The sequence below is a fragment of the Cheilinus undulatus genome, linkage group 15 (genome assembly GCF_018320785.1).
Source record: "Cheilinus undulatus linkage group 15, ASM1832078v1, whole genome shotgun sequence".
NCBI classification, from domain to species: Eukaryota; Metazoa; Chordata; class Actinopteri; order Labriformes; family Labridae; genus Cheilinus; species Cheilinus undulatus.
The window spans coordinates 20668181-20695788 of NC_054879.1; the positions used below are offsets into that span (position 1 = coordinate 20668181).

Here is a 27608-nt window from a genome sequence, read left to right on the forward strand (position 1 = left end):
TTCCTCTAATACAAATCATGGGGCTTTTGTTCCCAGGAAGTGGGGGAAACTAACAGCAAAATACTCTCACATTTTCACATAAAACACAAGCACTAAATCTACAAATTGAACAAACTATTTTTTATTTTCCTAATTTCAATTGGTTTATTCATTCTGTAATTGAACTCTTTTACATAAAAACATGACACTTTCACTATGTACTACTGTTGTCCTTACAGACTGAGTATGTCCTTTACAGATTCCTTCTTAAAGGAATCAGAGAATTCATTTTGTCAAAATTTTCAATACTTCAATACTTTTTCGGTACCCTGTGCTTTACGTAAAATATCTGTTATTTTTTGCTTTTTATTGTACCAAAAGTACCAACGTATTGTGAAGCTAATATGCTAGTATTTCAACCTAAATTGCCATAAATAGAGAGAGAGACAGAATGCAGGGCCATCAAATGAAAGCATCTGCAAGTATCCTGTGATGTGGAGAGAGAAGATGTTATTTCCTGATACTTTCACAGCAGTTACGCTCTTAGGTTAGAAACACTCCAGAACTTCTGCACAAACACAAAGGAAGCTTTGAGATTTTGTGTGGTTGATGCCTCTTTCTGCCTGCTGCTCATCTCTCCACTCTGTGCTTGTCACAGCCTCTGTCCTCACTATCTGTTTGATTCACCAGCTGGCAAATATGTTTCATTAAGGCCCTTTGGTGTTAATGTTAGCGTTTTTTACAGACAGATAGAGAACAGAGGACAGAGACAGCAATGTCTCCTGGTTGCAAAAAGTTTCCTTTATATCCTGCCCTGAGGGCTAATGACAACCTCACAGCCCTGTACAAACACTGACATCCATTAAAAGACCTATGTGTGGAAAAAAAAAGTACAAGTTACAGACAAAAGTACTATTCACATGGGACTAGTATTATCTGTGGACCTCTGATAATTTGTGAATTACCCCTGACATTAGTGTTTGGTGCGGGATAAGTGAAGTCTGTAATGTACTCAAATTTACAGACATTTCTGAAGAAAAACATCAAGGTACTGCATTGCTGCAGCAATGAAAATACAGTAAATATTCATATCTAAAGTTCATACAAAAAATGCAATGTTGTGCACATTGCATTCTGCAGGTACATTCCTTCATGTGACCTATACAGACTATCAACCAGATTTTCCAACAGACAACATGTGCCAAAGTGTTTTTTCGCTCATATATATATTTATGTCAACATCTTTTTGATCTGGAGCAAGCTGTCCATGACTGGTATACTAGTGAACAATCTCCCTTAACTTTCATTACCACGCATCAAGGCAGTGCAAATCACCTGTGTATATCTGCAGGTGGTCAGACAGAGGAAGAAAGAGAAAGTCAAGCCTCCCTCCCAGTAATGAATGAGAAAGGGAGACATCTAAGTTAAATATGAACCTCTCCTATTACTTTTAACATTTTTATGGAGGTGATACTGTGAATATATCATTCTGCACTCTATAAATTTGGGATCGTTGAGCATCCACAACTACTCTCTTTGTGCAGATCAGCTGTTGTAGCCTAACCACTGAATGCTGAGCAACACATTTCAAATCATATATTGTGTTATGCATGATATGCTAACTAATACTGATATAAGATCAGGCACTTGAAAAGAGAAACTGTGGGAACAGAGCAGCTGTGCGTATGAAGAGAGTGGTGTGCTGAGCCAATTTTACACACAAGCTGAAATTAACTTAAAGAGAAGCATTATTATAACCTATATTTAACAGAACTTTGTAGATAATTTCCTTTGCAGCATCTGTTTTTTTGGTCAGAAAAAGCTTCACAGACAGTGAAAAAAAAAATTAATTACCACCCTACCACAGAGATGCCGATTTATATGGGATAAGTTTTACCCGTGGACCTCTGTGTGTGCTGTAATATGGTAGGTGATTTGCCCTGGAACTTTTTTTCTGCAAATAACGGACATGGTCAATTCATAGGGGATTAAAAAAATTGAAGTCCAGCAACATTATTACAAATTACCAGAGGTCCCTTGGTAATACTAGACCCATGTGAATAGGGCAAAAGAGCAAAATCAGTGCATTAACACACTTCAGAGGAAATATTTGATTTTAGGTAGGCCCTACACTTTTTTTTTTTTTTGGGGGGGGGGGGGGGCTATTTATTTTGCCTTTTACCTTTTACTCCAATATTACAATGTCATTTAGCAGATGGTTTTGTCCAAAGCGACATACATCTGGGACAGGTGTTCCTGGTGTGAAGGACCTTTACCAAAGGCCCACACTGGATACTCATTACGCACTGACCAGGAACTGAACCCCCAGTTTCCAAAGTCAGTGATGTAAACCACTCTAAATACATATTACTTATCCAGTAGGTCAATCAATATTTTTTTTGTATCGCACATATATGTAGTTTCATTGCTCTGAAATCCAAACACATATCAATATCTTGTGATCGGAATTCAAAGTTCTGTTGTCATAACAACTTTAGATGGTGCTGACCACGACTCTATGGACAGCACAGATAACAGAGCCATGTAATCCATTATAAAAAACAGACTCTATACATCTTTATCTAACTAATTATAGTTATATGATATTCTCAGTTCTCATTCGAATGTATTACAGGTGGATTCATATTTCTTTTCAAAATGTTGCTGTATGCTTAATAACTGGAAAACTGGTGTACAGTGCCAATTGACGACCAACATTTAAAAAAAGACTTCCAACAAAACTTAAAAATACCTACACAGGAGGGAAATTTTTTACATTTATAAAGATAATTTCAATACAATGAATATCAATCTGAATAACATAAAAAAAAAATTGTTGTTGTAATCATAATGGGTATACTGTTGTTGGAAAACTAACTTTAAGGATTAAACAACTGCACAATCCCAAAACATATCAAGTTTAAGGGACCTGTTAGTATTTAAGTCAGTTCTTATCATGATCCTAAAGGTTAATAATAACATGTGAGGAGATCTGCCACCTACTTCAGGAGACATGCTTTAGTCCTTACAAAGGTATTAAAAGCAACAGCGTTTTTTCATACGCAAACAATAAGTCTGAAGGCCAGCCGAGCCTGACGTCCACCTTTACTCTCCTCTACGCTCCATCAGTCTGGCAGCAGCCTATTGTTGAGTGCCCATCTCAATGTCCCCTGCTTCAGAGGCAGTGGAGACTACAACAGCCATCCATGTGTCAGCGAGTTGCGGTGGGCGCCCACCAGACAGCCCGCCATTAATTATTGAACAGCAGAGTCAGAAGGTTGCAGCAGGTAACCTGTGGTTGAGCCATGAAAATTCAGTGTCTGTACAGGTAAGAGCCCGAGGGCAGAAAGAAAGAGAGCGACACAGCTGAGGAGAGGAAAACCACGAGAGAAAGAGAGATAAAAGACATACAGGGAGGGTTGTGAAGAGACTTGGGTTCATTTGATCTTTAAGATTACCAGTCTTATGAGGAATGTTCATACGTGTTTATCCATTTCTAATCACAGCCGCTGTCAGCTGAAGTCTTTCATGGACAAAGGGACAGATTGATTTCCAAATCAAAAATACTACTGTTTGGAGCAGCATAAAGTGCATTTAAAGATGTGCATAGGTCCTAAATCCTGCAGGATTAGGAAAGTACAGGTTAGAAAAAACAGCTCTGCAAAACAAACTTATTGCTTGGAAAACAGCTAGTAACGGAATAAAAAATGCAATGTATTCTAACGTATTGAAGCAAATGCAGTTAAGTTTCCAAAATGCTCCCAAGAGCACTGAGAATAACCTGCTAGAAATACTTGTTTTCAGTAGTGTAAGGAAATTTTTGTATTTAATTTGTTTGAGTATCCTATCGTCGAGTATCATTTTCTCATGGATTACTTGTATTAGGCATCTTACAGTACAACTGCTTGGCACTTTTTAAATTCAGAGAAATAAAATGACTGAGTTGATACATTTAAATTTAAAAGTTCTAATTTCACTGCAGTATTTGGAGAGTCAGCAATTTCTCATTTAGAAGTGGATAACTCCCGTAGCAAAATGCTGAAACGTACTCATAAACAACAATGTGCAGGTCAGAGCAATGGAAATAAAAGATAGCCAGGATACCAAAGAGTCAAAGAGAAAAGCCTAAGTTGATATCCATATTTATATATTGTTAATTATAAAAAAGCAGAGACAGTCTCCTATAGAAGGGTCAAGAGATACTTTAGTTCTTGAGAACTGCACAAACCAATAGAGAGTCAGGAACTGTAACGTGCAAGTACAGGTAAATAAGTGTTACCTCTTGTAATTTGCCAGGTGCTGCTCCAGATGAGCGATGCTCTGAAGTTTGTGGAGGAACCACTTGTCTATTGCAGTCAGCTGGTGGATTTGATCAACACTCCAACCGCTGTAAAGGGACTTTAAAGTGGAGACATGATACAAACCAAGATTTAGATTTATCATTCAGCATCACTGAGTCGATTCACTTGGAAAAGGAGTTCACAATGTGTCCATTTATACTCTTAACTAATTAAATATGTAAAAAAATAATAATAATAATATAGCTGAAGGAACTAGACTTATCAAGAGCAGTTTGTAAAAAGTGCCCAATAGTCCAAGAGACTATTTTCAAATCAGAAACAATATATTTCACATCAGAAACAATATATTACTGTCAATATTAGCCTCAACTTGATGGTTATATTTTTATTCAGCCTTTATTTAACTAGGTTAGCCCCTGTGAGATCAGAGCTCACTTCTTCAAGGGAGATCTGGCCAAGAATGGAAGCAAACATTGTTTCAAAAATCAAAAGGGTCAGTCTGTGCTTTCGACTAGTAAAACATCTAAGAAGTAGATTCCAGGTTTCCTGTGTGTTGTGTAAAACTTGCAGGAAAGCTGCATTACCTGGCATTAAAATACCCTCATTAAGCTGCATGATATTACTATGCTGCCTTCACAGGAGAATTTAGTGCACTCGGGATCTCAGAGGTATTTCCAGATGCAAACAGACACACATGACTGGAAAAAATAATTTTAGAGTTTAAATGATATCTGCAAAACATTAGAACAAAAACCACAGCAATATATTTGAGTTATGGAATTTTGCCCATTACTAAAGCCTTGTGTGAGTTACTGCTAAGAAGTGTTGGATGTCTTGCAGACTTGGCTCTTTTCATTTTAATGCTCTCCCTACAATAACAATAAATTTCTTGTATACATTGGAGCTTAAAAGAGGTTAAAAATCAAACTAGGGGGCAACAGTGAGGTTAGATTGGATAACAGACTCTGATAACTACCTCATAGCCCCAAAGCTGGTGTTTGATTTCCTGTAGATAAGATATGGATATAAATCCACACTGCTGTCTCCATCTTCAATGAGCTCACTCTGTTTCTAAGGGAACAGAACATTTTCACTGTCAGGACATAAAGCCCACACAGTGAAGGGTTTTGACACTGACATAACCTCAGTCTGCTCCTCTCTCAGCTGCCAATAAAAGCATGTTAAAGTGCTGAACCTGGAGTTATTATTCAACTCGGGTTTGTGAATACGGGATTTTGGTTTGAATGATGAAGCTCGACCCTGTGTCTGTGTATGCTTATAAAAGTGCTGCTTCACTTCCATCTGTTTCTATGATGATCACACAGAATGAACAATAATATTTTAAAGATTATGTAATTTATATTCATCTGCCCCCACAACTGAACATTAGGAAGGCCCCACTGATAGATAGGCTATCAAACCATGCTTAAAGGGTGTTTGTTTTCCAAATGTTAGAACCTGTGTGCATCTATTTATGAAAATTAAAACTTCAAAGAAAATTCAGACTAATGAGCATTCACAGGCATGTGTGCAGGTAGGCCATGGACGCTGCTTTACTCTGCATATTGTGTTTATGATAATTATTCCATCATACTTAAAAATGCCGCTTTAATGAGAAAACTGGTGTCAATTTCATTCATTAGTAACAATATGAAAGAGAGCAGTACCTTGGCAATAGAGAAGATGCGAGTGCTTGAAGGCACAGACAGCTCCTTCTGAAGGTCCTGGGTGTCAGCCCAGGCCTTCTTGAGTGGCAGGCGAGGCATAAAGCCATCAACTGATGGATGACACATCCTCAGGGCTTTCTGCATGCTCTCCTCAAAGGTCCGACCTATTGCCATCACCTTAATCATAAAGGGGAGAAAAATGTTAAAATAATGGGGGTGTGTGATTATACTAAATAAGCAGGTGAATAAAGAGTGAGTAAGTGTTTATCTTTGGATCCTTCCCCACCTCTCCAACACTCTTCATGGCACTGCCGATTTCATGGGACATGCCCTGAAAACGGTCGAGATCCCAGCGAGGGATCTTGGTGACGATGTAGTCTAAGCTTGGCTCGAAGCAGGCGGTGGTCTTCTCTGATACAGCGTTCTTGATTTCAGGCAGGGGGATACCCAGAGCCAGCTTGGCAGCAACAAAAGCCAATGGATAACTGTAAGCCGTGGGCAAAGAGACCAAAATCAACTTTGAGGTGAAGTTTAATTCCATACCACTGAAATAAAAATATTTTTCATTTATATTTAGTCACACTTTAAAAGTGCTGTTTTTTCTCTTAAAAATTATGCCAGTTTAACAATAGCTGGCCAGCTTTTATAATGTTAACTATGGAAATGGACTCAATTCAACGCCTGCAGTCAATTACTTATTTTCCAACCACATTCTTTAGACCTTGATGAAAAACAAGAGGTCAAGGAAAGATCTGATGGCGAGTCAGGCTGTTTACAGGAAGCCTTGTTAATATGCAGTTCCATGGTAAAACTACTAAACAGCATGCATAGCCACATGCAACCCCTTCTGTGTTGTTGTATACAGGCACAGAAACATGTGCAACCCTACAGATAATAATACTAGTGCATTGATTTGATTTAAATGTTTGAAGCACTAGAATCAAGCGTCCTTGAATCCACATATTAATAGCAACTCTGCATTCAAGTTCTTGCCTAAAGACACTTCAACATGCAGATTAGAGGAGCAGGGGTCAAAACGCCAGTATTGAGAAGTGGGCAACAACCCACAACAAAGTCAGACATATACATGTATGCTCTTGATTCAGATTTTTGCCTGTTAAAAGAATTGTTAGATTTGAAAATTAAAGGCATACCTAGCCAAGAGAATCTCCCATAATGTCATGTTTATAGTTTGTTGAATTAAGTGAGAATGTTGGTCCTGAGAGGAAAAACTGAGAATGAATAACTGCATTTTATTTTCAAAAGGAAGCTCATGTGCATCTTTTAAAAAGAAAAATAAAGACAGGAAGCATTAATGCACTTTATCTGAGCACTGAATGACTTCAATCAGATGATATACCGGCTGACAACTGAAGCTTCTGAGTCATTTCACTCAGATCTAAACTTTTTTTTGCGTTAAAGCCAATGTGTATCAAGGATAACAACAAAATTATGTTGCTGGAGGGATCTGAGAAAAAACTTTGGGCTGCATGATATTTAGTTTGACAATGGAAACTTGAAGCTTAAAAATCTATTGTAAATTTCCCATTGTAAATTTAAACAGACATCTTGAAGTAATTTATGTAAAAAGCCAAGCTTTTCAAAATTTCAATGCCTTAAATAAATCTTGTAACACAAAACCATGTGCTCAACCATTCTGGTCTGATAATATCAAACATAAAATGTTTAGTTTAGCTATTTGCACAGTATATGCTGCACCTACAGTGCTGTAAAAGATCCTCACTGGATCTCTGCAGCATACTTGTCAATAATGACATCCCCAGTGAATGCAACTGTAATCTCAACCTTGACTTGCAACATCCATAACAACCAAATGTGAAAAGCAGCTGTAAAGCTCTATCTATCCACCAGGAGGAGCAATATTGGGAAAACAGAAACACTTCTTCACAGGCACATTGCTACATCATCGTACTTCCAGCCAACTGGCAGTGTGTGGCTTTCATTTGTATTCATATGTCCACTCACCCGGTAGCTTTGGATGCCAGTGCTGAGCTTCTGGAGAGGCGGGCATTAACTTCAATGATGCAATACTCCAGGGAGGAGGGGTGTAGAGCATACTGGATGTTGCATTCACCTATAATGCCAAGGTGACGAACCACTTTGATGGCTGTCTCTCGGAGCATGTGGTACTCCTCGTTGGACAATGTCTGGCTCGGTGCCACCACTATGGAGTCGCCTAAAGAAGGTCAAGAAGGATTAGGACTGAGAATGGCTTCAAAAAGCATTAACATTTCTGAACTTTGTTACTGTTCATAACAAGATCAAGAGACTCAGAAAACAAAAGGCAGAGGGCTGTTTTCATGTAGAATGAAAAAGCCACCTGCCTCAACATCAAAATCAAAACATGCCTGAAATGATGCTCATTAGTGATTGAGTATACAGAAGAAAAGATAATATCCAATGTAAAGCTTTGTCCAGTTGTCAAATGTAGCTTGGGCAGTGTTATGCATGGTAAATCACTTTTTTTTTCTCGAAAAAGAAAAAGCTAATTTACTTTAAAATGTATTCTGTTTGTTGTTTTTTTAAATGAACAGTATACCAAGGAATATTTTGCACAGGAAAAATGTTGAGCCACAGAGTGTAAAGATTTATGTATTAAAAAACCACTTTCTATTTATCCGTAAAAAGGACACAACCCCATCTTTACTCTTAGGTAAATTTCAGATTTTGGCTAAACACAGGGTCTAATATTCTCCTTTCCAGTATTCATCCTTTTCAAACATCTTATCTAATCTTGCTTGGTAAACAGTGATTATCATGAACAATCTGCTTGTGCTAAAAATAACAAAAAGAAAACCTTTCTCACTCTGAGTAAACATCCGAAAGAAGATGTATTTGTTTGAGGAAAACATTTAAATAAAAAGAGAGCAGCACAACAGACAGGAAAAAAGGTAAAGGAGCAAAGAATCCAAAGAGTGACTGAGCACCTGTGTGAATCCCCAGTGGGTCAAAGTTTTCCATGTTGCAGACAGTCACACAGTTATCAGCCACGTCTCTCACCACCTCATATTCCACCTCCTTCCAGCCGAGCAAAGACTTCTCCACCAGGATCTGACTGCTCATAGCCAGAGCCTACAAATGCACAGAGCAGGGGTCACATTTGTAACTACATTTGTACATGGGCCAAAGATTTTTCCTTGACAAAAACTTTGGGGGATGGACTTTCAAACAAACTAAAATTAACATAAAGATCTAATTAACATATCCAAGCATATATCCTTTAGTACTGAGATCAATCAGACTGCCTGTACCACAATGAGCCACAAAGTGGTGACTGAGACATTTTGGCCCTATATTTCCGGAGATGTCATGTTCGCTATCACTGGGTTTGATCCCATTGTTCTATTTCATGATTGGTGAAAAACGTACAGGAAACCGGCCTTTTGTTTTGGTCCTCAGGTAAGGAAAATTATACTCTCAAAGGTCCTGAATCAGAAAGTTAAAGCAGACATTTGCAGATTTAATCAAGGATGGACTGGTTTGTGTATGTTTATCATGCGTCATATTTGCTTATTATTGGCTGACAGGGATGTCAGTAAAATAGATACAATTTTCAGACATTACAAATAAATTGTTTAAATCAAAGTAGTTTTGGGGGTTGCTTTAATAGCTGTAGGGATTGAATTGAAAGACGAAGACTGCTGTGGCCACTGGGCCACCAGTTGTCCGCACTGATCATACCATCTTCTGCCACCTGGAGGTTATTAGCCCCAGTAATCAAGTTCTAACCCCACATCTGTAGACCTAACCGGACAAGAAGCAATATTTATTGCGTTTATGTATAGATTTTTTTTTGTTTTTGCATGTTGGTTAAACCAAGAGACAACTTACCTGAACAAAGAGAACCATAGAATGCTTTCTGAGGATGTATATTACTGAATTACATTAAATTATGTCATGTGTGCTAAGTGCTTTGTTTGTTTAAATGCATGCAACCAAAGAAAAATAAACCTTGCACAAAAAGTAAGGAAAGTTGAGTTTAGTAGATTATTTCTTTGTTGTATCTATGATTCTTGGCACTAAATCTTGGAATGTTGGAAAGCCTGTTCATTTTCTTTAAAATGGTGACACATTTGTAAGGAGCATGCATTTGTGGGATGAGCAGCAGCACTGAGTATGTTGTGCCCATGAAAAATGTGCCAAATCTTGTCTGCCTTTGACAAACAGCTTATTAAACTGTTTCTATTGACTCTTGTTTTGAGACGGATGTGGACTCATCACTGAACATAACATTCCTCCACGTGTTCAGGTTCCAGTGTAAACACGCCTGATGGTGAAGGGCTGTCATGGCAGGCCTGCTGGCAGCCCTGAGAGACTGGAGATTGGCTGTCTGTTCCAGATTGTCAGGGCAGAGAGCCATCGGCCATATTGCCTTGCAAACTTTGACTATAAATCTATAGAAGACAGCCTACAGTTTCTAGGTGCTGACAGGGTGAGGAAACTGTATTCTTGGGCTGTTGTTTTCTTTGGACTCCCTCTTCATGGCCTGTCTCTAACATCTCCCGTTATATGGCACTTGGCCTTCGGTTTGGAGATGGTACTAGGGCTCATGCCCTATCACAATCCCTATCCAGATCAATCAGATCTGGCATGCTGATTCCTGGAACAGACACCTACTGACCACTGTAGCAAGGCCCATGCTCACAGGTACAGCACCTGGGGGTACCAGAAGCTCAAAACAAGAGTCAATAGAAATAGCACAATAAGCTGTTTGGCTCGGTAGAGAATATTTGGCAAATTTTTCATGGGTGCAACTTACATACTCAGCTCAGCTGCTCATCCCACAAATACATGTTCCTGACAAATGTGACAACATTTAAAAGAAAAATAAACAGGCTTTCCAACAGTATAAGATTTGTTGCCAAGAAGCATTGCTACAATAAAGAAATAATCTATACAACACAAATTTCCTTACTTTTTGTTCTAAGTTTAGATAAAAAGAAAGGACAGAAAATATGTAACTGTGATTATTACCTGTAAATGAAAAGATGGTCAACTGGTCTGAATTTATAAAGGTAACCAACAACTAAATTATTGTTTAAATTTTGAGAGTTTAAATGTTTTTTCTGGTTAAAAAAGAGTTGGCCTGTTACAAGGACATGAAGTATAAGCTTGAAGTGGTAACTATTAACAGATAAAAAAGATGATAGTCATAATAATAATTATCCAGAGGAAAGGGGGTAAGTGTTAGTATAAACCTTGGATTTTCTTTTATTAACAAAGACCCTATGAACCTAATTATTCTTGGACTACTTAATCTCCATCACGCACTTGACACTGACCATTGAAACAGCCGCTGAGCATAACTAAACGAAAAATAAAATATTTGAAATTCAAGATGAGAGGAGAAAAAGAACATGCAGCGTGGCATTTAAAGTATGCATCGATCAAACCAGTCTGGTGCAGACAGTTCATTCTGCAGCCTTTGATCACAGATTATTACCACCAAGCCACCAGGTATAATGCAGGATACTGGATGGGCACAAAAGGATGTTGCTTAGCAACAGCAAACTGTTATTTGTTGGCAAGACACCAAAGAAAGATATCTTAACAATTTAAAGCTTTTATCTTCCCTAAGGTTAGTGCTGCAAACATGGGATGTGGTATAAAGCTAAAAAACTTTATGAAAAAAAGCTGGAGAAAGGTAGAAATTGCCAATTTGATCAGCATGATCAATCAAACTATAGAAAAACAATTTTATAGGGTAAAGAAAAACAACGTTCAAGAAAAACAACCATAATTATGCCCTGCTGCCTGTACTGTCCTGACTCTGCACCATTAGTTCTGACCTTCTGTGCCGTTTCCTCCAGCTTCTCTTTGTTGGCACAGAGACCAGAGCCCAGACCTCCCAGGGCGTATGCCGATCGCAACATCACAGGATAGCCAATCTTTTCTGCCGCTTTCAAGGCATCTGATACCTGAAATTTGCACACAAAAAAACTTAAATTAGTGTTGGGTCACTAATGTCCCACCGAAAAATCCATACCTTTATTTCTGTACTTCACATGTCAACCTGGGCACTGAAACAATGTTCCTCATTTTAAGCTGTGCACAATAAAATACACGTATAACAAAATCTCTGTATACAGTGTCTTTATACTTTAAAGAAGTTAGAACCTTACCGACTCCACAGCAATACTGGGTGCAATCTTCTCATTGATCTCCATCAGTTTGTCAGCAAAAAGCTGTCGATCCTCTGTGGCCATGATGGATGCTACTGGGGTTCCAAGCACCTTTACTCCATACTGCTCCAGGACACCACGCTTGAATAGCTCAACTCCTAACCATCGTATGACCCCCAATCCACACAGACATACGGTTAGCTAATCCATTTTGACACCATTTACACATTGAAAGCATACATCATAAAAGCTGAAAAACTTTAATCTACTGAGGAATTTAATACAGTAAGATATTTGGTGCTTCTATCCACAAGTACAACACTAATACTGGCAGCACATAACTCTCTGATTTACAAAAAGAACATAATTTCCACTGATTGAATTCCACAAGGAAGGAAAGCACAAAAACACCAATACTTCAATAATTATAAAGGGACACTAAGTCTACACACCCCTGTTAAAATGACACGTTTTGCAGTGCAAAGCAAACAAGAAAACATCCAAATCTACAAAAGAATGGCTTCACCAGAGCCTAGACCTGAATCATACTGAAAATCAGTGGGATGACCTGAAGAGGTCCGGCAAAGAAAATGCCCTCCTTATCTGACAGATTTGGGTTGCTTTTAAAAGGAAGATTTTGCTGCGTCAAGATAGGTTACGCCGATCAATTCCTACCCTAGAAGACTGAATGCTGTAATGAAATCAAACAGTGCTTAAACAAAGTGTAAGTCAAGGAGTGAGCATATTTATGAAACTAGGTTTTGTTTTTATCTTTTAATTCCTAAGTAACATTTAAGGCAGAAAAAGCTCCAAAATTATATATATTCACTGAATTATTTACACCATAGGGATGTGGCATTTTTACAGGGGTGTGTAGACTTATCGGAGTCACTGTAAATGCATAAGTCTTACCACAGTTGAGTGCAGTTTGTCCACCCATGGAAAGCAGGATGCCATCGGGGCGCTCAGTTTTGATAACTTCAGTTACAAACTCAGGCGTGACGGGCAGGAAGTAAACCGAGTCTGCCTGCTTGGTGCCCACCTCGTTGGTCTGAACTGAGGCTATGTTTGGGTTCATGAGCACTGTTTTCAAGTTCTCCTCCTACAGAACACCACATACATGTGTTACTTTTGAGAAAAACTTAAGTCTGATAAAAATAACAATTAATAATGGATTCACAGAAATATACTTAACTATAAAATTTACTCTGTCAGGGTCTTAAGAGTTGTCATGTTGTCTTTATAAAAATCATTTGTGTATTATATTTATATTTTCCTCAAAAACTGTTAGCATAAATTTCAGTATGTAGGCAGTCAATGTGAAATTAAAGTTGTGATAGTTTGCTCTGGGACTAAATGAAATTATTCACTCCTTACCTTCATGGCCTTAACAGCCTGAGATCCAGAGTAGTCAAACTCTCCAGCCTGACCAATAGAGAGCCCACCAGAGCCCAGAACCAGCACCTTTGACACCTGTATTTGGACAGAAACAGATCATTTAACAAAGCAATTATGGAAACTGCAATAAACATTTAACACTTCTATTACCCTCACTGTGTTTGCCCCGATGTTAACATTCATGACATGCAACATAAAATCTTAAATATTTCCTATTTTTGTCTTGTCAGTTTTCACTGGGAAAACTAGTGAAAGAGTGGGGACTGCTGGAAAGAAGCTTTAAGTTGGACTTGAGCCTGGGCCATCCAAGTACATGAGGCAAAACCTAGCAATCAGGCCATCTGCACCCCATTCCAGCAACATGTTTGATAGCCTTTTACACCCTTAAAGAGGTAATGCATTCCTTTGAGGCCCTAGTCACACTTACGAAGACTTGGCATTCACATAGTAAAGGTAAACCAGCCGAGCATGTGTGATGTTTTCGTGTTGTACATACCTGGGCTCTTGGAGGGATGGCGGGTTTCTTTGGCATGACTGACACCAAGTTTGTATCCTTCCCTTTCTTGATCAGAGATATAAAGGCATCAAAGAGAAACTGTAGAAAAGAAAAGGGCATTTAAACTGGGCAGTAAATAGCATAAAAGAAAAATGCAACATTTATTTTTTGTCTTTACTCCATAGAAATATTACCGATCAAGTTTATATAAGTATAACACAGCACCTAAGGGCACCAGGTATGAGGAGTGAAAAGATGCTTTTGGAACCATTATTTCCCAGGGTCAATGTTTGAACGAGTACTTAAGTTAACAAAACATTACAAATGTTGTGTGTAACATACTTTTGGCTATGTGGATATTATGTCTGTAATAAAACTCACAGGGAAAAAACACAGAAGGAAATGAACTTACCATTTGTCATATACCAATCAAAATTTGGATACAGAAAACGAAATTGTACTTCTTTTAAAATGTGCTATAGTATGCTCTGACAACATTATTTAGAATGTGAAATACAAGAAAAATAATCAAGTTTCAGTGTTAATATGTGGCAATAAGTTCCAATGACTTTATGCTTAATGCTGAAAATCACCTTGATGTATAAATGCACAAGATAAACGCATTTTATTATATTGCAAACTCCAAACTGCAATGGGACTATCATATTTGTCATTGCAAAATATTTATGATACTCCCAAAAGCCAAACCACTCTGGAAGGCATGAATTCTCCAGCTGTCAACTCCATGTTTCTCTAGAGAGGACAGGTCTTATTATTCTGCCTTAATATGACAGAGGTTACGGCATACTTTGACCAGGACTTGAACTACAGTCCCTGCCTGCCGTGTGGAAGACAAGAGCTGTCACACAGAATCATCAATGCCTGATTGTAGGGAAAAAGACGGGCAGACTGTTGTCTTTCTAAACACCTGCGGCCCTGGTGGCTCCGAACATCAGGCAGCACAGATGAGTACACCTTCCCTACGAGGGATGTGGTAACTGGTTATATGATGGTTTTCATTTTATTAGTTATTTTTCAACACTTAGACTGGTTCACGTACTGCAAATATGTACACAAACTAATGCATTTAGCTCACACCCTGCTTGCAATGCTGTTTAATGTTTATTCAAACATGTCTTTTATTTTCAACAATAAAGTGCACAATGAGACAAGTGCTGTTTGACCATTCCAACTGAAGCTGCTTTCTGAAAATTATAAAATTAATGTTACTTTTATGTATGTAGCATTCAGATCCTGCAGCAATACTGGTCTTTAATTACCTCTGTGTCTGTGGGGCCTCCTTTAGCCTCGGGATGGAACTGGGCTGTGAAAATGGGTTTAGTGTTGTGCATGATGCCCTGGAAAACATGAAGAGGCTAGCTTAAGAAACTGACAGCAAACCAACAGTGTTCTTAATTTCACCTGTAAGTTTTGAAGAGAACTAATGACACTATTTAGTCTGCAAAAAACACTACTTTTTAAGCCCCAAAAAATATCAAGACGCCACATTGTCTAAGAATGAAAAGCAAAAAATCACATTCAGTGAACCTCATTGGTGCCATCATTCGCATTGACGAAAAGTGGGCTCCATCCAGGAGGCAAGGATTTGCTGTCTATGCCGTAGCCATGGTTCTGTGCAGTAATGAAGGCCTGGTCCGTCATCACATTCAGCACTGGCTGGTTCTGGCCTCTGGGATCACAAACATACAAAAAACATAGGACATATGGCAGTATGATGGAAGAAGTGACGTGAAGAATGTAGCATGCAAAACCTAAACAATGCATAGCAGGAGCAAGACTGAAAATGTTACATGCAGTCCTCTATATAAGTTACAGGAAAACAAAATGCTGAGAACTGGTACTATGGATGTAAATAATGTGAAGAAGTTTTTGATGAGAAATTAAATGAATATGGCATGGTTCCTAGACCTCAACAATATGCAAGCTGCAGTTTGGTGAGAAACAGGAAAAAATGTCCAAACTTTAATATGTTTTCAAGAGATATCATCATGGCCCATTGAAGAGCATAAACTTTGCTCATATTGTGTCTTTAATGTGCTTACTCTACCTGTTCCCCATTGGTAGTTTATACGACTTAGCTCCAGCAGCAAGAGCTGTGATCTGGTTGCCCATGCAGATCCCAAACACTGGCTCAGGACGATCACTTTCAAGCACCTTTACATGACAAACAGAAAAATGCCTATCAGGCGCTCACAAAGTCATGATATAAATGTACAACCTACAGCTACACAAAGAGATCTTTCTGATCAGATCTCACATGTTTTTAAATACAAAACATTCACAAAGCACTCAGTCTCACATTGCGGACATTCTGGATGAGTGTCTTGGCTAGAGATGGATCTCCCGGTCCATTGGAGATGAAGAGGCCATCATAATCTAGGCTCAGCAAGTCCTGATCCCAGGGGACAAGGTGGACCTCTGCACCTCTCTGCACAGACACAGTTTCATTATTTCAAAATGTAACCCATCAGTTGTAGATACAATTTTACTTACATTATTGGTTGAAACACACCATATAAATCTGTGTTTTAATAAATGCTCTGACTGTTAAAGGAGACGGTGATGCCAAATCCTTACTACCTTCAAGCAATTATTAGCATTTACAAACATTGTCTTTTTATTGATGGGTTTTTGTTTTGTCTTACAAACTACCACAAGCCCACCAATGAAAAGGCATTTTGAATGGACAAAGTGGAGGAACATCGTGCCTACTAATTCCATAAATATATTATTTAGGTTATTAATTATTAAAGAAATTTAAGAGTTCAGACTGATGTCAGACATTTCAGTAAATCAATAGGCCAATAAGAGAACAAAAGCAAAGAAATGAGGATACAATGTTTTAAGAGCTCACAAAGCAGACTGCTGCAGGCTGTGTTTTTATGACTCAGTGTTACAACCAAATGTAAGATCAACAATAACCATTAACGGTAGCCCAAACAAAAGAGAAGCCCAACTCCCCTAAAGCAGAATAACAAACAAACACTCCTAGCTTTTCTCTGTTATTTTTGGAGCTTGTTAGACGTAACTTTACCTTCTTAGGTTTTCTAGGTCAAGTTGAAGAAAAATGTGTGTCATAAAGTTGACTTACATACTATGTGTAAGGAGTATCATAAACTCATCATTTCTAAGTTTCATTAACTTTTTTTAACCCATCTGGATCTATTCTCACCTTCACAAGCAGGCGAATGATGTTGTGTTTAATGCCACAATCAACAGCCACCACTTTTATTGGGTTTCCTTTTCCAAAAACTTTGGTTTCCTTAAGGATGAAAAGAGGAAAATAGAAAAAAAATACTGGTTAGAATAAAGAGCTTTCATGACAAGACAAAAAAATAATAAGATTTCATTTATTACCTGAATATTGTTTCATAAATAAAATGCATATTATCATTATTTTTTTTTATCAAAACAGGTAATTAGAGTCCATCTGCACAGTATTCTGTCTGTGCTGTGCAATCTGGAGCAAATTGCTCCCTTTCCAGTCAATCTTTTGTTTTCCACAGTATGAGCAGTGATCTGTCTGTTGGGTGCCAGAAGCCCCACTTGGCCCTGCTCCACTCGAAAATACACCACGTCTATTTTCAGCCTGCTGTCAGTTTATCTCAATCAGAACAAAGTAGATCAACCCAAACAGGAACAAAAAGCCCTTTTGGTAAATCTTAAATAAAATACCAGGTACAGAGTGACGTTCTTTTATATCATCACTAAATCCACATTACATCAAAACATGAAGCAGTGAACAGCAAATCAACCTGGGAAAGGCAAAACAGCAAGATGTTTGTATATTATTTCCTGGAAACTTGAGTTCTCATGATCCATCTGCTCTGTGCTGACAGCAGTTCTACTTCAGAACTGAATCCGATAAGTGAGGGAGCGTGCCATCAGTCAGAGCAAAACCGTGATGCAGATAGGCCACTGTGGACATGGACACTGTGGAAATTGCAAATTCTGTAACTATAAGCAGACAGTACCTTGGTTGAGACCTCTGCTACCAGGTTTTTCTCATTGGGGTCAGATATCTCAACAGGTTTCCCTTCAAACTCAATTTTCCCCAACACTGTGCCCTGAGGAGGAATCAAAAATGAGATAACAGTGAGTTTTTAATTCATTTATGTATAATGGTTGTACCAGTGGAGATGTTTTCTTTTACATTAACCTTGTCTCTGATGACCTTGGTCAGCATTCTGGTGTCTATTCCAAACAGTGCAGGGACCTTTAAAGCAGGAAAGAAATATTTGAAAGTTTACCAACAACAGAGCCCTCTCCTTTTTCTAAGATGACATGACATTCTTTGTAAATTCATATCCAACCTTTTCTTCTTGTAGCCATTGTCCTAAAGATTTGACAGAGTTCCAGTGGCTGTATTCATGGCTGTAGTCTTGAACCAGGAGACCAGATACCTTGAAACACAATTGCAAAATGCCAATTATGACAGAAAGTAATACTAAAATGGATCTTATACTTGTTTCCATTAAAAGTCTTGTGTTAACAGTTTTATATTTTGTTCTACGCAAGTGTAACTTCACACACATACTTGTACAACTGTACAGATCCTCATCTGAACGTTTTGTGTTCTATTTCATGTTTTATCTTAGTCCATCAATAATCTTTGACAAGAAGAGCCATTTAATAGCCTTTACTTCTTTATTAAACTTCTTTTTTAAGCATTTTTGCCCAAGACATCAAGTCAAATTCCTTTCATGTGCAAATGCAACTGGAAATGAACCCGATTCTTGTTCTTAAATTGTACTTAAAGTTATTGTGCTTAGTTACTTATTGTACTTTAAACATTATAAAGCTAATATGAATACAAGGTAGCTATTTCACCATGCTAAAACATCTAGATTAAGTGCGTCTGCAAGTAACTGTAACAGTTTGTAATAAATATTTAATGCAACTTTCTGCAACATGAAATTTTAATGTCATTAATTCTCATTTAATTTGATATTAACCAAAATACTACACCAGCTATCACCACAGTGATCAAAGTTAAATCTGCAAAACACTGCAGTATTTCAAGCCCCAACCTTAGTATGGCTAAAACTGAGGCTGATTATTCCATCCCCCATTTTAAACAGTGTTTGGTTCTTTGAAACATTTCAAAAAAATTGCCAAATATTCAATGACAAAGTCATGTCAACAAGGGAAAAAATTCATTAAAATTCTTGCTGGTTGGGCACGCAGATGGCCTAGCTGTCCAATGCGATACCCATGTACACTGACGGCCCGGGTTCAAATCCAGCCTGTGGTCCTTTGCTACATGTCTCTCCCCACTCTCATTCCATTTCCGATTCCATCCACTGTCCTCCTCTGTCCAATAAAGGCACTAAAAAGCCCAAATATATATCTTTTTAAAAAAATCTTGCTGGTTAGTAAAACTAATGGTGATAATGGATGACAGATTGGGATATGGATTTGATCATAAACTGTGTGTATATAAACAAATGATTAGGTATTATCACTTTGAAACTATTCGGTGAAAATGTGGCATCTGTGTACATTGGATTGGGTTATTTTCTGCCATTCTTCCTTGTAAATGCTCTCAAGCTCAGTCAGGTTGGATGGGGACTGTCAGTGGACAGCCATTTCCAGGTCTCTGAAGAAATGCAACAGGATGCAAGTCAGGGCTATGGTTGGCCCACTCTAAGACATTCAAAGAGTAGTCCCTAATCCTCTCCTGTGTTGCCTTGGCTGTGTGCTTAAGGTCATGTTGGAAGGTGAACTTTCAGCCCAGTCTGAGGTCCTGAGCACTGCAGAACAGGTTTTCATTGAGGAAATCTTTGTACTTGTGCTCAATTCAGCTTACCTCAACTCCAACCAGTCTCCCAGTCGCTACTCATGAAAAACACCCCCACAGAATGATGCTGCCACCACCATGCCTCACTGTTGGGACTCTATTGGGCAGGTATGAGCAGTGCCAGATTTCTTCCTGGCATAACATTTAAAATTAAGACCAAATACTTATCTTGGTTTCATCAGACCAGAGAATATTGTTCCCACTGTGCACCTAACTTTTCTGCCATGAAGCCCAGCTCAGCATCTCCAAACAGGATCTCTGGAGCTCAGTCAGAGGGACCAATGGGTTCATGGTCACCTCTCTTACTAAGGCCCTTCTCCCTTGATTGCTCAGTTTAGCCAGGTCAGCAGCTCTTGGAAGAGTCCTGGATGTGCCAGACTTCTTCCATTTGAGAAATATGGAGGCCACTGTGGAAACTTGGAAACATTTAGTGCAGTAGTTGTTTTTTTGTAGCCTTCCCCAGATCTGTGCCTTGCAACAATCCTGTCTCTGAGCTACGCAGGAATGGCTTGGTTTTTGCTCTGATATGTATTGTCAGATGTAATGTCTTCAATAGGGAGGTGTGTGCCTTTTTTAACAGCACATTGTTTGAATAGACTGCAAGTTTATGAAGGATATAGCTACAGTCTGTGCCAGATGCTCAATGAGGAAGAAGATACATGCCTCATTATGAAGACATGAGAATCTCATCCACATAACAGGGTATCTGACAAACAACCGGTTTTCAGAGAAGACCAGAAGACATCAATGGTCAGGGGATCATTGGGGGATGACATTCCTAAAATAATGTCTGTAAGGAAGTAGCCAATGTAAGCTGAGTACTGGGTGCTGAAAAATATCTTCTTGCCTAATGGTCAAAGTCTCCAAGAGGTCAAGGGGTAAGTTTGGACAGGCCCAGTCATGATCTTTGACCTATAGTCCCTAAAGCAGAGGTTTTTTGCATAAGACAATCAGGGCATGCCTGTAGTGGAGGATGTCCTACATGAAGTGTCAACTTTCTGATGGATGAACAAAACCCATCTTTCATTGCTTTCTTACATTTCCTCTTTGTGCAGTCTACAAGTTAACCTAAGAATCAACTATCAGATCTTGAGACTGGATGGCCTCTAAGGTTAGTGATAGGAATGCAGAGCACTTCTTCAAGGAGCACACTCTGCAAACAGCTGGTCGCATAGACACACGTACGGCAAACATCTTCCTCTTGTTAGCTGCATCCGAGAGCTTCCTTGGTAACTACTCACCTACCTAAGAATCATGCCGTATCAAGACACACATCTCAGTGTCAGCACAGTGGAGAAATACATAGACAATGTGACAGTCACTTTATCCACTGTATGGCTTATTTTGAGTTGTTTTGGTCAGATTTGGCTCTCTATACTCTGCCATAGTTGAATATGTTTTTTGGGAACATTTGTATGCATGAGCAATCTTAAGGTGCAGGTCTGAGCTGATAGTTAAACCTACAGTTTTACCAGAAATGTCTGGTAGACTGCATTAAAGACAGATTATAGAGTGCACCTCAAAACAAAATCACTATTATACTGCAACAAAAACAGATAATAAACTTCAAGCATAAACTGTAAAGACTAACCAAAGATCATCATTTTACTGCGAATCAGTGGCAAAGATGCAAAAGAACTTAGACCATCAACTGAAACCTGAAAAATATCTGATGTAAGTTGACAGCACAAGCTGTGTACAAAGACTTAAGTCTAAATGTCACATTCACACTCTCATTGAGGTTTTGGCACAAAAAAGTACACAAAATGAATAGAGCATCAAATTGTCATAAGCCTAGCAGTGTTGAGGCCACTGTGAGCTGAAATCACACCACGTCCCAAAATTCCTATTTTCCTACCTGAATGCGATCTGACTCCACATGTTTTCGTAAGCCCAACTCATCCAGCTCCTGGGTGTTAGGTACTCCATAGTTTCCCACAATAGGGTAGGTCAGGGTCAGGATCTGACCTCTGTAACTCGGGTCAGTCAGGGCTTCAGGATATCTAAAGCAGGGAAAGAGCAGGACAGATATCTAAAGTTATGCTCACATGCATACTGAAAGAAACACAGTGCTTTAGATTCATCCTGTTAACATCAAACAGACACATTAAAGGTTCAACAGTTGTGAAGCTGAGAATAATTGATATTTCAGATTTTGCAATCCTGCACTTGCTGAACAGCCTCTAAAATCTAACCCGGTTTGACTTGTGTCAGCATGTTTCATTCTTACCCAACTAAGCCAGTGTTGAAGACCAGTTCTCCAGCTACAGAAACATCATGCCCAAAGGAGAAACCTTTCATCCTGGTGCCATCCTCCAAGACCAGGTTAGCTGTCTGGGCCTGGGAGTTAAAAAGATAAATCAGAGGACAAGAAAGATCTCACAAAGAAAATGAATTCTCTTTTAATGAGGCAAGTTTGGAAAGACCAAAGACAAAACTTGTAGTGAGCCTGTGGGACTTGATGCTAAAACTGCAGACCAATGTGAATTTGTTCTGTGAATGCTGAGACAGACAAATCTGTTCTTCTGTTCAGAATGTATGTGTGTCTGCATGAGAAGGAGACACAGATGCATACATTCATACAGAGTTGGTGTGACCCACGGTGACCCTCTGAACAAATGGGTGAAAATTAGTGATGATAAACTTTTATTTAAATATATAAAAACTTCCCATTTCAAAAAACTTGCATAGAAGTCTGACCTGTTGACTTGTAGGTTAGATGTGGAAATTCAGGCTTAAAAGCTGAATATAAGTATTTAACTTCACCATCCAAATCCCTGACCACAAAACTTTGGTAGTGTGATATAGAATAGGAGAGATGTTGCAATAAAGGGCGTATCTAAAATATGATGCAATTCCCTCTCCCAGTTAACACTCATGATGCACACTACTCAAGACGCACTAAATCATCCAAGATGTCAGAGTGAAACTATCAATTTACAGGGAAGAACTCTTTTTCTGTTCTGTTTTATGAGTGGATAGGCATTAGGTTTCACTAGCCTGCCCTTGCTCCGAACTACGTTAAGATATCAGACAAATTACTGCAGTCTTCCCTTAAAGTGAAAGAACATTCCTAAAGCAAAACGATAACTAGTTTGAATGGATCAACTATACCCACTTGTTATTTCGGCGTTGAAAAAGTCTACCAGCCAGAGCGTATTTCAGTACTTACAACTTTCTTCAACTAGCTCATGTCGATATTTCACCTGCCCTCCACCATGCTGCTTCTTATAAAGAGCGCCATAACATTAACCAAAACTAAAGCACAAATTAAAATTATGCTGAAAGTAGGACTGCCTGTTGTGTTACACCTAGGCCGAACAAATAAGTGAATCTTGCAACTTCTGTAAGTGGGCTGTAATAACCCATTACGTTTCTGTATGGTTATATATAGGCCATAGAAAGTGGATTTTGTGGATTTTTCTCTGGAATTCGGACTTGGCGCGAGAAGCATGCAGCAACATCAGCGCTAAAACGGCTCCACTTTCATCAAAGACTCAAAAAAGTTAGTTTTATGTTTTTAAAAGTGACAACAGCAGTTTAAAATCAAACTTCGTTTTCTTACCTTCACACTAAAAAGTTTAGTAGTTTGGTGTCTAAACCAGGCCGACGTGTTCCCAACTCTTCTGCCAACCACAGATCCATGTCTCAGGGATTTAACAACGCTGTAGGCTAGCAGGATTTTGGTCATATTAGCCAAAAGAAGCACTAACGTGGATATTAAGTTCCCCGATATAAAAACAGAACTATGAAATACAATTTGTCATAAACTGCTTACTTAACAACTAAGAGTAAACTTAAAGAAAGCTTAATGAATGAATGAATTCTGAGTTCCCCCTCGTGTCCCTACAGACGCTTCAACTGGCCGCTTGAAACACTGATGAGGATTGGCCGAATGAGTGTTGTTATTCTCACCGCTTAAAGCGCCCATCGTTTGGATTGGTAGTTTGGAAAACGCCTACTATTTTGTCAACTTAAAGGGTTAAACGTGGAATCCCCATGTGTTTGAGTTCCGGTAAATACTATTAGATTTAGATACAAATGACTTTTAACTTTTAGCGATGATTCAAAGTGTCAGCATCTTGTATTAGAGCAGATTTGGCTCAAATTGAAGTACGTTACTTTATTATTTCAATTAGATAGCATTATAAACCATTTATTAGCCCATGTTTTTTCTTGTTGCTGTAATAACCGCATTTTCAAAGGAAAAGGCCACATTCACCTTCCTTTTATTGCTGCTTTTGTTTCTGTATTGATTCTACAGAATCAAGAGTGCTGCATCGACAACTTTTCAAAAATGATGCAACAGGCTACAGCAAACAGCCTTCATTTACGAACAGTGATTAGGAAGTGAAGACCCTTGCCTACAGATTAAGGATCTGCCTACAGCTAGAAAACTGGTGTATTATGCTATAGTGTAACAAACTCTTCACAGCCTTTTCTTTGAGGCCAGTTGCTTGGAAAAAAGAGCAAACTGACCATGGTCAGGCAGCATGGTGGGGGGATTAGAGTGGTCTGTGTATTTGCTGATCACTGCAAGACTGGCCCTCTGTGGAGAAGGCTGCCTGACTGCCACTCTGCTGGGTTCAGCAGTCTGAACAAAGTGAGTGTGAGTAATAGGACCTGTGTAGATCAGGAAATACCTCCACACTCCAGAAATTGAACTCAGAACAATGAACTGTGCTGTCAATGCCATTTTATAAAGGCCATTACAGCAAGTTGAAAACATCTACTTAAAATGCAATAACATTATTTATATTTGATTTGATTTTTGATCATTATCTCCTATGTGAAAGTCTTACTAGTTTCTAAAAACTATAAGCATATTTCAGTTTATTTATTTTTTTAATTGGGGGCATTTGTCCTCTTTAAACCCTCCAAATTAACCACAGTTCATGTCTCCCTTTGTGCCATACTTAGTCTGTTCTCACTCACAGTAGATCTCCTGTGGACCACTGGTGACATCCAGTGGTAAGATTTGATAGAAAGACTGAAAGGGCTTTTCAAACCGTAAATGTTGTTGTAGTTGTGCACTTCACATTTAGGTGACAGTGTTGCTCCATATAGATGAATTATAGTAGCAAACGAGGCCCCTGGTATCATTTAGCTGCCAGTTGAAGCTATAACAGCTTCACAGCTCACATGACACCTACACTGACGTCTTTATGTAGGTCAAACATATATGCTTATGTTATGTAGGAAGTAATGCGTTAGAGTAGGCCTAAGGGATCTGTTTTTATTTGCACCACAGGATATTTACTCTCTCCTTTGTACCGTTGCCCTTGTGAAAAAAAGGAAACAGTTGCCCTGGAGTGTTTGAAGATACTTCAAGTCCAACATTTGTAGCTGCAGCCTTTATTTTTTTGTTGAACGAAAAACTCCACCGGTCAAAGACAGTTGAAAAACTGCACCAGATCACCATGTGATTATGATCACTGTGATTCATGGGTTTATTAGATCAAGGTTCTCAACCTTTTCAGCCCACGACCTCAAAAATTTAGGTGCCAGTGGCCAGGGATCCCCACTGTACCTGAAGGTGACTGAACACAGTCATGCACTCAAAAATAGTCATGTGGAGACAAGGCGGGGAGGGGCAGCCAAACTAGGGGCCAGCAAAATCATGGTCCATTGTTAAATTTTAATTCATTTGTATAGCAAGTAGCCCTCTTAAAAATGTAAATCATTTTTCTAAAATTAGAATTAAAATAAGTTAAAAATAGCTAATATTAGTTTATAATGACAAAAAATGATGGGAAAGGGGGTGAAATTAGATTTCAAAAGTAGCAGAAATGGGTCAGGAATGCCAAAAATTACATAAAAGTGGCATAAAAAATAACCAACACTGAAATGGTGTTAAAGTGGCAAAAATAGGTGGAAATTTGGTTGAATAGGATGAAAATTGATATAAACTGGCAAAAAAAGGGTTAGCGGAGGCAGAAATAGTCAGAAACTGGCAAAAATTGACATGTCAAATTGTGAAATGTTTCTTAAAAAGTGGCAAAAGGGCTTAATAGTGGCAATAATGTGTCATCAGAGCCAACAACGGGCAGAGTTGCAAGATTTGGTTTAGAAGTGGCAAAAACAGGCAGAAACTAGAAAAGCACTTGGAGAGCGCAGACCTCCGCCATTAGCCCTATCTCCCAATAGTAACAAATCCTTTAAAAAATTCCTGGATCCAGATGGTGATCAGGATCACTCCCAAAATCTAATCAGTTCTTCTTTATGCCATTTCTGATATTTCCTGAAAATTTCATCAAAATCTGTCCATAACTTTTTGAGTTATGTTGCTAACAAACTAACAAACAGACTAACTAACTAACAAACCCTGCCAATCACATAACCTCCTTGGTGGAGTTAAAACGTGGTGGAAAGGGTTTAAAATCTATAAAAAATGGGTTTTAAGTTGCAAAAATGTGTTAAAATTGGCAAAATTTGGGGGGAAAAGTCATAAAAATGGGTTAAAACTTGGCAAAATAGTTGTAAAGTGGCAACAGTGTAATTCAAAGATGTTCTTAGTTTTTAAAGGCATCTGGAGACCCCCCCTCAGTGTCTTGCGACCCCCAACGGGGTCCCGACCCCAACGTTGAGAACCCCTATTAGATTATATGCATCTGTTAAACTGTTTTTAAATCTCTTAAGACGGCATACACCTAATAATTCATCCCTACCATCAATGGAAAATGGGAGAAATAAACTAAAAATCTGATTGTTGGTCAGATGTTGCATCACAGCAAAACACATCTTTTAGAAAAGAAGATAAGAGCCAGTTCATATGAAATCTAACAAGAGTGTTTATTGGGACGGCTTTTTTTTTTACATTCAGTTTTAGTCTTTAAATTAAAGTGTTGTTTAGTTTTAGTCACAATTTAATCCTTAATAATCTTTATAGTTTTAGTCTGGTTTAATTTAATTAAAACACATTAGCCTAATGTAAGTCAATAAAAAGTCCTTATATTTTAGTCTTTACTTTTAGTCGCAACATTCATTCTATTTCAAGTAATGTAAGTCCCTGCGTTTACATATGAGAGCATTATATTTTGGCTGTCTTACAGTATAGTAATCATTTCTGCTATCAGAATTTTTGAGATAATGGTCTGGAATGTCCATTAAAGTTTAAGACATTACTAAAAATACTGGGAGAATTTGCTATGAAATTTTCAGGAAGTTTTGTGGATATTTTTTGAGTGATTTGTTGGAAGATTTGGGGGGAAATTTGCTGTGAATTATTGGGTGTTCTTATGAAAATGTGGGAATTTTTTGCAGGGCTATTTGTTCGGAAATTTCCGTTTACATTTGGGAAATGTTTTGGGAAATTTTCAAATTTGTTTCTTCTTTTTTTTTGGGGGGGGGGGCATAAAGACATATCTTTAGCATCTCTTAGACCAGTCTTCCTTATAAAGGTGTCAACACACATTTTAGTCTTACCTGACGAAATGAACACTGTCTAACAAAAGTTTTCACTGGTACTCTCTCCACACATTTAAGACTCTTTATATTAAAATATTGTTATAAAAAGTAATCTCAAGGGGTAAAAGAATATGAATTAGTGCAGAAAAAAAGTTATACAATTTCTCATAATTATGTCACACTATTCTTCCGAGCTTTCTTACTTGAATTACCTCTGCACACAAGCTCATTTAAACTGCTTATAATATGATACTATTTTCTGATTTCATTTATATATATATAATGCCCTCCCTCAAGTGCTGCGCTGTCTGCTTACTGTCAATGAGACAGAATCTCATACAATGGAAAATTGCTCGGTGATGATTGGGAGAACATGAGAAGCCTTTGCAATGTACT

At 38.3% G+C, this 27608-nt stretch overlaps 1 protein-coding gene across 1 annotated transcript in view; it reads right to left on the reverse strand.

Annotated features, from left to right (window-relative positions):
• cps1 (carbamoyl-phosphate synthase 1, mitochondrial) overlaps positions 1–23661 on the reverse strand; it is a 65619-nt gene extending 41958 nt beyond the window's left edge. The window contains exons 1-21 of the mRNA XM_041807813.1: positions 23371–23661; positions 22036–22145; positions 21664–21808; positions 18319–18408; positions 18165–18221; positions 17980–18072; positions 17178–17267; positions 16305–16433; positions 16053–16159; positions 15533–15674; positions 15265–15342; positions 13985–14083; positions 13468–13563; positions 13003–13192; positions 12091–12248; positions 11758–11886; positions 8896–9040; positions 7934–8144; positions 6234–6432; positions 5948–6124; positions 4259–4377 (exon numbers count right to left, since the gene is read on the reverse strand). Of these exons, the coding sequence (XP_041663747.1) occupies positions 4259–4377; positions 5948–6124; positions 6234–6432; positions 7934–8144; positions 8896–9040; positions 11758–11886; positions 12091–12248; positions 13003–13192; positions 13468–13563; positions 13985–14083; positions 15265–15342; positions 15533–15674; positions 16053–16159; positions 16305–16433; positions 17178–17267; positions 17980–18072; positions 18165–18221; positions 18319–18408; positions 21664–21808; positions 22036–22145; positions 23371–23496 (2690 nt within the window). The 5' untranslated portion in view covers positions 23497–23661. The remainder of the gene's footprint in view (positions 1–4258; positions 4378–5947; positions 6125–6233; positions 6433–7933; positions 8145–8895; positions 9041–11757; positions 11887–12090; positions 12249–13002; positions 13193–13467; positions 13564–13984; positions 14084–15264; positions 15343–15532; positions 15675–16052; positions 16160–16304; positions 16434–17177; positions 17268–17979; positions 18073–18164; positions 18222–18318; positions 18409–21663; positions 21809–22035; positions 22146–23370) is intronic.
• Between the last annotated feature and the right edge of the window lie 3947 nt (positions 23662–27608).